The sequence below is a fragment of the Hipposideros armiger genome, unplaced genomic scaffold, assembly GCF_001890085.2.
Source record: "Hipposideros armiger isolate ML-2016 unplaced genomic scaffold, ASM189008v1 scaffold_293, whole genome shotgun sequence".
NCBI classification, from domain to species: Eukaryota; Metazoa; Chordata; class Mammalia; order Chiroptera; family Hipposideridae; genus Hipposideros; species Hipposideros armiger.
The window spans coordinates 1,361,854-1,374,376 of record NW_017731643.1 but is presented as its reverse complement, the minus strand read 5'-3'; the positions used below and the strand labels follow the sequence as shown (position 1 = coordinate 1,374,376).

Genomic DNA, 12,523 nt, shown 5'->3' with positions numbered 1-12,523 from the left:
GGTGGGGTTAGTGCCCTTACAGAAGGAGATACCAGAGAGCTTGCTCTCTGTCCATGTGCATATACCAAGGAAAGGCCATGTAAAGGTCACAGCTAGAGGCTGGCCCCCTGCCAGTCAGGACGAGAGCCCTCACTAGAAGCCCAACCCTACTGGACCTTGATCTTGCACTTTTTAGCCTCTAGAACTGTGAGGAAGTCCATCTCTGTTGCTTAAGCCATCCAGCCTTTGGTATTTGTTGTGGCAGCCCAAGCTGGCTTAGACATTACCTTAGGGGGAAAAGGCAGTTTTTGTAGAGCTTTGGCAAGACAGGTCAGATGGAAGGAATAGTTAGTCAAAGGCAATCCTCCGATTATTCTTACAGTTTAACAGCTAGCGTTCGGCCAGTTGGGATTTGTTCACAGTAGTGGGGATGAAGATCATGGATGAAAGGGAATGTGCGGAACAGCTGAGTTGAGGGGGCAAGGTCGTAGGAGGTCCACAGAGAGTTACCAAGGATTGGCTCTCAAATAAGAGACTATTGACAGTGACATGGTTTCCAAAGGGTTTTTTTAATGACACATTGTATAAATATTTGTTAAAGAGATTATATTAATAATAAAATAAGGTGATAAGGAGCATAAAATAAGTATATATTTGCTCAAGATAATTTTTGCTTTAAAAAAAGCTTAGTATTTTAAAATAATTATAGATTCACAGGACATTGCAAATATTGATTCACAGGAAATTTGCAACGAAAAACAAAAAAATACGTCATGACTTTTCCGACAACCCAATAGTACAAAAAGGTCTCATGTACCCAGTTTCCCCCAATTGTTACATCTTACCCCACTCATGATAGGACTTTTTCTTTTGGCGACAGTGGGTAGTAATTTAATCTATTGTATCATTCCTGGACTCCCTGCCCTTCAATTCTTCCCACAGCCTCTGTCTCATGTCTTGTCTCTCACATGCACTCTAGAGTTGGAGCTGCTGGATTTGTTGCGGGGAACCCAGACAAACAGACAGGACACCAAGGCGTGGGAAGCAACTTTTACTAATGCCGGCACTGGCTCAGCGGATTCACATCCAGAGGCTGAGCCCCAACCCGGGCGGGACTCAGGGTTATATACCCTGAGGTTTCCGGGTTAGCAGCTAAGCTTCCTTATTAGGACATGTGGCCATTGTGCCAGTTCCTGACTGGCTCCCAGGTGAGGTAGGAATTCGGAAATGTTAAACGCGGAAGTCTTGCTGACTATATAGTCCAGGAATGTCTTTGTCTGAAGCCCGTGCAAAATCCTTAGTGACCATATGGTCTGGGAAAGCCTTTGTCTAGGGCCCACTGCCACAGATTTGAATATTTATTTTCATAATTACATAATTGTAATTTTGTGGTAGACTTGCTTTGAGTTAGACTGTAGGTGTGGGTCGTGGGTCAGTAGTATCTCTTGTTCCTCTTGTTGATTGTATCTGGATTGATTTTTGAAGGATATGTGGACAGATTAGGCTTTGGGCAGCCACCAAAGTTTTATAGTACCCCAAATTGTATAATCATTCGTTTTTTATTGTTCCTATAGAATTATTAAATATTTTCACTGTGCAGTGGGAAAGATAAGTTTGAGAAAAGTTTATTGACAGAATTTTATGAATAACTGTTTTCTCAGTTGTAAGGTGAGCCTCAAATTAATGTTTCCATTAAGAAATCTAATGAATGACAAAAAATCAGTATGTGACATAATTTTACGAGTGTGGGTTTTCTTTTCCTTATTACCGATATAATATTTTTTGACAAAATTGAGGCAATTTTGATAAATAGTTTAGTTGTAATATTGCAGTACAATATGCTAATTTTTTTCTAATGAATATATCAAGGGGAAGAGAAGGAAGACCAGAAAACAAAAGCATTCTTACGTGAAGTCTACTTCCCCACCCTATATAAATGTTGAAAAAGGAACCAAATGGGAGACATTGACATGTTGATGGGAAGGAGAAGTACATGTCCTAAATTAGTAATTCTCAGTGACCAGTCCCTTTGCAGTATTCTGATTTGTGGTGTCTGGATTGGGAATGAGGCACATGTAATTAAATAACCTGTCTAGTTGATTTTGATGTCCAGCCAGAGTGGAAAACTACTGCTTTAAAGGTTGCTGTAGCCACATTTTACTATTCCAGGCATAACATTTATAATAATCATGCTCTGATACTGATGTTCTAGTGAAGTAATAAAGTAAAAATGACCTACAGAATATTGCCTTTTCAATATGGCCATTGTTTTGGAATGCTTTTTTGTTCCTAATGTTATAAGTAAGAATGGATCATTGTAAATATTAATTTTGACTTAGAGTTTTAAAATAATACTGTTCCTTTTAAGCTGTATGTAATTTGCTTTTGCTTGGGGACAAGAAAAATTACTGATTTTGGGAACTTGAATGATAATTGGTATGATTAGTAGGAAGAAACTTGGATAATGTTTTTACAGTGATAATGTAGAGATTTTCTTCTAAACACTTCTATATCTTTCTCTGTTTTCATCGATTGTCAAGGTTAGAATTAATGTTTTACCTGAATTTTCCTTTCACTCCCTGTATTGACAATACTTGGTATCTGGTGGGCTGGCGGCACCGCCGTATGTTTCCCAATGCCAGATGTGATTTTGCTTCTTATATCAGAAAATGGAATTTGCTGGCCTGTTGTTCCATTTATCTATTGCTGTGCAGCATGTGTTTTCCAGAAGCAGGCACAGACAAACAAAAACTCATAGACAGAGACCACAGTTTAGTGGTTACCAGAGGGAAAGGGGGGAGGAGGAGGTAAAAAAGGGTAAAGTGGGACAAACACATGGTGATGGAAGGAGACTTGACTTTGGGTAGTGAACACACAAAGCACTATACAGATGATGTATTATAGAACTGTGCACTTGAAACCTATATAATTTTGTTAACCATTATCACCCCCAGTAAATTTAGTTAAAAATAAATAAAAACAGGTTGCAGAAGCAGGCACGAGACAGAATGTGTAATGCAAGGTGAATTAGGGATTAACACCTGTGAAAGGGAGTTGGTGGAAACAGGATTAGGCAGAGGGAGAAGTCAGATTACACGCAGGCCAGAGCCTCAGCCAGCCCCACTAAAAGTCCTGGAGAATCTGTGGCCCATTTAGTTGAAATGGCCAGCTCTTTATAGTTCTGTATCATCATTCAGTGGATATGGGCTTCCCAAGAAAGACAGGCCTTTTGCGAAAGAGGCTCTTTGTCACTTGGAATGAGCTGGCAGCTGGGAGCTGTCTGCTGACATCTGGGGCAAAGCCCCCCATTGAAGGAGAAGGCAGCACACCTCTGTGTCCACCACAGACCCTGAAATATAGTGACTAATATGAAACAACAGCCACCTTTTTTGCTCCGAGTCTCCAGTTGGGGCACGAGTGGGCAGGGATGCTGTCTCTCTGCTGTTAAACGTGAGCTGTAGTGACTCAGCTGAGGTTGGAAGATCCACTCTGAAGATGGCTCGCTCACATAGTTAGCCAGTTAGTGCGGCTCATCAGCTGGGAGCTCAGCCAGGCCGTAGGCCTGGGGCCTTTGTTCTTTTCACCGGGTCTCTCCATGGGATGTTTGAGTTTCTTAACAACATGATGACTAGGTTCCAAGAGCAAGTGTCCTGAGAGAACAAAGCGGAATTGATGACATTTTTATGACTGCTCCTTGGAAGTTGTACAGCCTCAGTTCCACCATACTCCATTTTTGAGGCAGTCACAAAAGCCTACCCAGGTTCGCAGAGGGACATATACTCCCAGTCTTGATGGGGACAATTTTTGAGAAATACAACCTGCCATGAAACTTCAAAGTTCAAGGTGCCTTCATTAGAAATAGGGTTGGCTATATCTTTTAGAAAAGTCAATTTTTTAAAAAGTCAGTGCCATAATAAAGGCATACCTGTATAAACGTCCCTCCATGCATTATTGTCATTTAATTACAGTGTTATCTTTGCTCTTATAGAAGTAAAAGGAAACCATATTATGAAATATTTGGGTGAAACTAAACTTTATTCTGAACGTTAGGGTGAACTTCACCCTTGAAGTATAAGATCGATATATGACAAGGTACAAATATGCTATTGGTTCCAATTTTTTAAAGATTAATTGTCAAAGATGGATTAAAGATACAATTATTGTGATTTTTGCCTAGAAAACTCAAATTAATAGAGGTTTAACTATACAGGGAAGGGTAGTGACTCAGCAAAATCCTCTTGACCAAGGCCCTTGCAGAAAACAACTATAAAATCTGGGCATAACACAAAACCCAGCATCTCAAAGGCACTAGAGAATGAACTGCAGCAGACAGAACCTGATTGGAAGTATACATTTAGAACAAGGTGAGGTATATGAAATGAGGCTTTCATTTTTGCAGCTTTATCCTGGGGCTTAGTGAAGACAACATGAGGTGCATTGTGGCATGGGCATAGGTGCAGAAAGTGCCTGTAGAATCAGAAAACTGAATTCTGAGAACTCTTTGCAAGAGAGGAGATCCAAAATCTATCTACATTCAGACCTGATTGACCCCTGAACCGCACATTCACTCAAAGCTGCTCAACTAAAGTCAAAAGACAGGAACTGAGACCAGAATTGCTGCCCGTAGTTATGGATCCACAGTTACAACATTAATTCTATGTGGACTATGAAAAATAAGGATGCATGTTGTAATTCCTAGAGCAACCACTAAAAAAACCCAACCAACCAGCAAACAAAAAACGAGAAGAAATTATAGTTGTTCTTGAACCCATCAGAGAGCTGAGGTCACAGGGCAACCAACTAACCTGAAATCTAAGAAAAGACAGGCGCCTTCAAGGAGAAAATCACTGAGGTAGAAAATAGCAGAGAACTGAGTCTTAGGGAAGGACAGCATTAGGGGAACAGGGAATATGCTTTTGGAAAAAGGAATCAGGAAAGGAGGCTGAGAAGAATTGGTCTTAGATGAGAGAATAAATAGAGGAGAAAGTGATATAGTTGACAGAATAATCAGCAGTGTCAGATGTCATTGAGAAATCATTATGGGATTCAGAAAAGATTCTACTGTATTGGCAATTCAGACGTCTTTAATATCTTAAAGAGAATATTTTCTGCATAATGAATAGGAAAGGAAAGGCAAAGTTTTTAAACAACTTCTTTTAAGCATTTAAATTCCTTTTAAAATCTGATCATACGAGTACATTTCAGTGGTAATGTAAGAACAAGGACTTGCATTTCCTTGGGCAGGTATAATAATGATAGATAACTTTATAACTATGATTTTAATTATTTAAAAAGGTTTTGTCAAATACTTACTGAATATTAAACGTTTTCTTCTTATGTTGCCCTTTAAGATGCCAAAACCATGGTTCAGTGATCAAATTATTTGTAAAGAGAATAGACAGACAGATGGATAGATAATAGATAGATAGATAGATGGTAGATAGATAGGTAGATGTCCACCTATTTTTTCTTTGATCCGAGCTCTTTTAGGTGACAGAAAAGAACCTTTTGGGTTTGAGAGCACTGTCAATACATAAAATGTAACCATCTTGCTACCTAGTTTATACTTGGGATCTCTTTCCATCCTCCAGGGAGAACATTCTTAGGAAGTAATTAAAAGCATTCTTTCCTCAGATGATAGATGTCGGTCAGCAGATGGATCTACCCCACCCTTGACATTTGTGGGGATTTGAATCTGTGGACTCTTGACATTTGTGGGGATTTGAATCTGTGGACTCTGTTTCACTTTACTCACATTTCAAAAATCTGGAGGGTAAAACGAACCAGGGTTTGTCCCTGCGTAGTTCAGGTCCAGTGCAAATCGTATTTTGTATCCTTTCTCCCTTTTTTCTTTTGGCCACTATGAAGTTAGATTTAGATGAAAATGATAGAGAATCCTGAGGGAAAAAGGAAACTGCAAAAGGTCAAGCTGTAGTCTTTGGTTGAAAAAGAAGGAAGGGACATATTTTCCTTTGAGGTCATAAAGTGCATGGACGTATACAAGTTTTAGTTTTCTTGTACCTAGTAATTTAGGTCATATTTAACACCAGCTAGATGGAAAAGTCATCATTTCCTCCTCCCTATGAATCCTTTAAGTTCTGTCTCATATCAGCATTATACTTTGTTCCCAGAGCAAAAACAAAACATAGATATTTACAAACCCAGCAGATGGCTAGGGGGCTAATTCATATCCTCCCGAGGTCTTATTAATTCAGAAGGTTAGGAGAGCTCCCGTCTGCTCATAGACTGACCATTTTAGGAACATACAGACTTCTTTTTCAGCCATGGAATAAACTGGCTGAGTATGGGGAGTGAGTCAACAGGCAACATATTATGTACGTGAAATGTATAATTGTACTTCCTGTTGGACAAGCAGAGACCAATTAGTGTTGTCATTATTACATTATTGTGTTTACGATCTTGATATTCATTAATTAAATGTTTTGATTGAGAAATATTGCTGACTGCTGATGATCCTAGTGGCTTAGTCAAAATATTTCGTATTCTTGGATAAGATGATTAAGACATTATATACATGTATTTCTGGTTTTTAATTTATTTTAGACAATACTGCATATAGTTAAAATAAAACTCAACTAGTATCAAAAAGATTGTATTGAGAAATAGTCCTACCTCCATTCCTCTTATACCTGCTTTCCAGTGTAGGAGGCACATTCATTTCCTTTAAGCTATTTTTTTTTCTGTTGTTTAACCCCATATGTCTAATATCCTGATATCTAATGCTGATATTTCTCAATATAAATTTTAGACATATAATATTTGCATTTTAGAATTGATTATTTTTAACCAGAAAGACTTGTTGAATTTAGTAAACATGTTTTTAATAAAATAGGAATAGATTGATGCTTCCTTAACATGCTATGTGTGTATTTCATACCTCAAAAGTCAGCTTAACAGGTAACATTACTAAGCTCAGGACACAACAAAGATGTCTATTGTCATCAATATTATTTTACATTGTAGTGGAGAAATAGTCAAACCAGTAGGCAAAAGAAAAAATTAGAAGTCTAAAAATAGTAAAATTATCACATTTATAAATGATATTTTATATGTATGATTTCCCCAAGGTTTGCAACACTTTTCATTATTCAGATGTAAAAACATACAAAAACTGGTATGCTTTAGTTGGTTATTGGTTAGATTTGAATATCCAACAATCTATTGACTTATAGATATAAATAGTTTTATATAATAGAGATCACTATTAAGCAGTTGTTTTCCAAAATCAGCTTTATGAAGCAATTTCTTAGTTTTGTCATGACCTACAGTCATTGAGAATTTTTCTACATTTATATTCAGGGTCTAGGAAGTATATTTTTTCCCTGTCAATTTCATGGGCTAGAGGTAGTATAGCTTGCCTGCAAATAATCAAGTAATTATGGCTCTTCTCGGTATGCAGAAATTGGGCCTACCATAGTCACACTGAAATATGTGCAAATCTAAGGGAAGGATGGTAAGATTATTTATTTAACTGGAATGAAAATTACCACAGTACTTTTTATCTCCAGGAGAAGACTGAAATTACATGTGTTTAAGAAACTTTTGGGGGTGGCCAGTTAGCTCAGTTGGTTAGAGCGCAGTGCTCATAACACCAAGTTTCCCCGTTAGATCCCCGCATGGGCCACAGAGCTGTGTCCTCCACAACTAGATTGAAGACAACTACTTGACTTGGAGCTGATGGGTCCTGGAAAAACACACTGTCCCCCAATTAAAAAAAAAAATCTTAAAAAACAAAACAAAACAACAAAGAACGTTTTAATATGAATCAGACTCAGGACTTGAATCCATAAAGTAGTCAAGTAGATCTTCTTAGAGTATTAATTTTAAAAGAAGTTGAAACTTTCAGACAAAAAGATTATCTTATCAAGTATCTGATTATGTTTATTCTTCCCAACTAAAACTGGTATGTATTTACTTTTTCAGGGACATCAAACCTGACAATATATTGATGGATATGAATGGACATATTCGGTTAGCAGACTTTGGTTCTTGTCTGAAGCTGATGGAAGATGGAACGGTAAATAAAGATAATCTTAAATTATTTTACTCACAGACATTTTTCTTGCTACTTGTTGTCTTTATCTGTTTAGAAGCCATCTGTTTATATTATCTCTTCATCCATCCATTTGCCTTTCTATGCATCACCTCCTTCCACAAAGGCATTTAGGCATACTTATTCATAATAGGGCTTGTCTGTAAAGTCATATGCCAGTTTCAACTGCTTATATTAATAATCTTAAAATTGATACTGTATGTCTTTTAAGAGACTTTTGTTTGTTCTTCCTTTAGGTGACCTGTTTATTATTGTACTTGAGACATTTCCAAATGGGTAAAAAAAAAAAAAAAAAAGAAATCCCACATGGAAAAAGAAAATGTGACTTTTTCTTCACTTTTATTTCTTTTGTATTTCTTTTCTAGTTATCTAATTTTCCTGAGGGACAGTGTTAAAAAAAAATGAATGCTTTTATTACAAAGCCCTCTAGGTTGATTCAGTTTCATATTACCATTTGCTTTAGTTCTTCCAACTCAAAGCCCTGTAATTGTTTTTTTTCACTTACTTAAAAGTTTATGTGCCCTAATTTTATTCCCTGGTTTGTTTTTGTATTTATTTCAATTTCCTGGCTGTATAGCAGAAGTCCAAATATATATCATTTTAATTGGCAGAAACTTTTTAGAGAGCAGTTTAGTAGAATACATTCCAAAGGCCATGAAAACGTCATTTTATTCTGGACCAGCAATTTGACTTCTGAAAATTTATCCCAAGGAGATAAGTTTTTAAAAAAGATTATATGACTTCTGCCCCTGGCCACAATGGAAGGAGTAATTGATACCAAATTGTCCTCTCAGCACAAACAACAGTAAAACTGGACAGAATATATGAGACAAGTATTTTCAGTGGGCACCATAAGACTGTTTATCTCTGAGAGAAATAAATTCATGAGGTGTGCTTCACAATTTCCCAGAGTTGGAACAGTTTGCTGACTCTGATGCAGAAAGGTAGAGTTAGAACAGAGTATAGAAGTACCATAGAGCTGAGGAGTATATAGTATAGAAGTACTAAAGATCAGAGTTGAGTTAGCTGAGGCAGCTGGAGTTCTGCAGAGAGAGGAGCTAAAGTATCGATTGGGGAGGGGGGTGGTACCTCATGAAGGTTGAGTTGTACATATGCAGTATAAGACCCATGAGACTTACCAAATAGTAGATGCTACTCATTTGAAAATCAAACAGATTACTGGAAATCAGGCAGTGCTGGGGGAGAAATAGTGCTATGGGAACATTGAAATTTTGGCCCTGGAGAGGTAGTTGATCCCTTTATAACATTTAAAGCTTAATCTAAACCTGTTCAATAGCCGAAATCCAAGTCATAAGAAGATCCATAGAGTTTGAAAATGGTGCTCCAAGTAAAAGAGCTTGAGTGAATCTTAGACTTTAAATCTGCCCTGAAAGAGTACGCCAACCCGTGTTCAAGGAGATCAGTATTTTTTTTTATCTGCTTAAATAAGAATTAATATTCTTCAGAGGAAGATAACAGAATTCATACTTTCTACAATGTCTTATTGACAATGACCAGCATTCAATCAGAAATCACTAGACCAACAAAAATGGAGGGTAGGGTATAGATTGTGATACAGAATGCAAAAATAAAAGTAATCTGTAGAAACCTGAGTAACACTTAGCAGGCAGAATTAATGAAACTATCATAAATATGTTTAAAGTATCAAAGGAGGGCTGGCCGAGTGGCGCGTTGGTTAAGAGTTGGCTTGGGATGCCAGCTCTGAGCAGTAGGGCCCTGGTTCGGATCCCACATGAGGGCCAGTGACGCTGCCCTCTACAGCTGATGGTGAACAACAGCTTGACCTGGAGCTGAGTTGCTGTGAGTCGTCAGCGACGGCATTGGCTGCAGTGAAGCTACAGTGGGCTGCCATAAGCTGTGAGTGGCTGGCAGCCGGTGTGAGTTGCTAAGAGCTGCCGTGAGTGGCCGTCCAGTCGGCGACCAATCTGCCTCACTTGGGATGATCGCAATGATAATACCAACATGGGCCAGTGAAATGACGTCCTTCACAACTATACTGAACAAAAAGGACAACAACTTGTGTGTTCCACTTCCCTGATTCCCCAACGCTGTTCCCCTCCCCCCAATTCCTCAATAAAATCTTTTAAAAATAAATAAATAAAGTATCAAAGGAAAATATAGTCTTAAAGATTACACAGGTAGGGAATTTCAGCAGAAAAAAAAATCAAATGGACCTTTTAGATCTTGAAAAGTACAGTAATAGAAATAAAGAATTCACAGGAGGTTAACAATGAATTAGAGATGAGAGAAGAAAGAACCATTGAATTTGAAGACAGATCAGTAGAGACTGTCCATTCTGAAGAACAGAGAGAAAAAGATTGAAGCAAAATAAATACAGGCTCAGGGATCCCTATAATTGGAATTCTTGAAGGAGAAGAGAGTGAGACAGGAGCAGAAAAAATTTGTAGAATTGATGGCTCAAACTTACCAAATGTGATGAAAAACACAGATCTAAGAATCTTAGCATATTTCAAGCTTATAAAAGGAACCACACTTGGCCACATCACAATAAAACTGCTGAAAATTGAAAAGAATTTGAAAGCAGCCAGAAGAAAAAACACATTACATACTCTAGAAAAATGGTAAGAACGACCACTGACCTCTCATCAAAAATCATGGAATGATATTTTTAAAGTGTTGAAAGAAGAAAACAATCTGTAAACCAAGAATTCCATATCAAGCAAAAATATCCTGCAAAAATAAAGGCGAATTAAAGACATTTTCTGATAAATGAAAGAAGAGAGATTAATGTCCAGCAGGCCTGGCTGCTAAACAATGTCCTTCAGGCCAAAGGAAATATACCATTTGGATAGCTAGATCTATAGAGGAAAGAATAGCAGATGGTAGTAAGTGAATAAAATAAAAAAGACTTTTTAAATTCACACAGAAAGCATCTGACTGTTAAAACTAGAAATAATAACGTTGTAACATGGGGTTTATGACATATGTAGAAGTAAAAGATAGGACAACAGTCACACAGTATAAGCTACGTATATGGAATTATACTTTTCCAGGATAACTACATGTGTGATATATAAAGTGGGAAGTGGATAGTGCCCGGTATGACATGAGAAGGAAGAAATAGCGTGGCTTGTCTTGTTGAGTTGAGAAAATACAGATTAAACTCAGGGAGGTTGTGGCATCGCAAAGTTGTGGACCACAATTCCAGAGAAGAGAGAGCTACACTAAAAAAGAACTTCAGGGGAAGAGCTAGTGTTTCCCCAGCCCTGCGGGCTGTAAGCCCCTTAGACTCCAAGCTGGGGCCCCTCTCCTGAAGTCTGATGTCCAGTCTTCCAAGTCCCTGTACATTCCAGAATGCACTGAATACTCTTTCTGTCTGTATGAGATTTCTCTGATGAGATTTATCCCTGAAATCATGGTGTGTCTCCTAGACATTCATTTTTTTATTGATGATCTCAAAATAATTTTTTGGGACATAACAGCATGTTGGTCCTCCCTTTAGAAAATTATAATGAAGAAACCTTTTTACGTGTTTTATTTCCATTTTATTTTTATTTTTATCAATCTATGCATATTTTAGGAAGGCGTCACAAAAAAACAGCATTCCTTTGTTCTAATTCTTCCCAAATCCAAATCTCTTTTTCTAGAGGCAGACACTTAAAACCTTTTAGCTCTTTCTTCTGTCATTTGATTTACTTACATATTTATTATTATCGTATTTGTGCTACTGTCATCTCTTGATTATTTAGTTTTAGATGTTATCTATTAATTTCCTACCATGGAAGAGGAAGATTCAGATCTCTTACCCCCATCTCACCCAACCCCTGTGCTTCCTCTCTATCTTCCCAGTGCAATTATCACAGTCTCATTAAATCCTGTTCAGTTCATAGCTATGCCATGCAGTTGATTTTAATTATATTTCTTTTCTTGAAAAACTTTTTGGTTTCCCTGGAGTAAGTGACCACTTTGCTTTGCTTAGTTTTCTGTGTAATTCTCACGAAGCTATCCTCAAACCCTTCACCACACATTAAGTAATTTAGCAATTCCTTTCTCAGTCACGTTAAATAACTTTACCATTCCTTTTCCTTTGGAGATACCCATACGGGGGAGTCTTGCATTCTCCCGTTCTAATCGGTAGTGTTCTATAGGCCGACTGCAGAATTACCCCCTAGGACTACCTTTCCTTATCATCTTGGAATTCACTGTTTTGCTCTCTAATATGGGATCCTCTTCATGTAGTTTAACAGTGGGATCTAAATTACTTTTAAAGTCTATGAAGTAGTTAGTGGACAGTATTTTAATCTGGTATATTAAATTTCAAAGTTTAACCTTTAGCAAAATTTTGCTTCACAGATTCTCTTAGAATGACAGGAATTATGTACCACTTAGGTTACATATTCAGACAAATGCCTCTTCCTCAAAATAAAAGCTTTAAAATGTGCAATTGTGGAAGTTTTAGCTGTGAAGGCACTGAGTAACTGCATCATA

The 12,523-nt window shown here is 37.5% G+C and overlaps 1 protein-coding gene across 1 annotated transcript in view; it reads left to right on the top strand.

Moving 5' to 3' along the window:
• Positions 1-12,523, top strand: part of CDC42BPA (CDC42 binding protein kinase alpha) — a 156,114-nt gene that overhangs the window by 31,505 nt on the left and 112,086 nt on the right. The window contains exon 6 of the mRNA XM_019659017.1: positions 7,924-8,017. Coding sequence (XP_019514562.1) covers positions 7,924-8,017 — 94 coding nt within the window. The remainder of the gene's footprint in view (positions 1-7,923; positions 8,018-12,523) is intronic.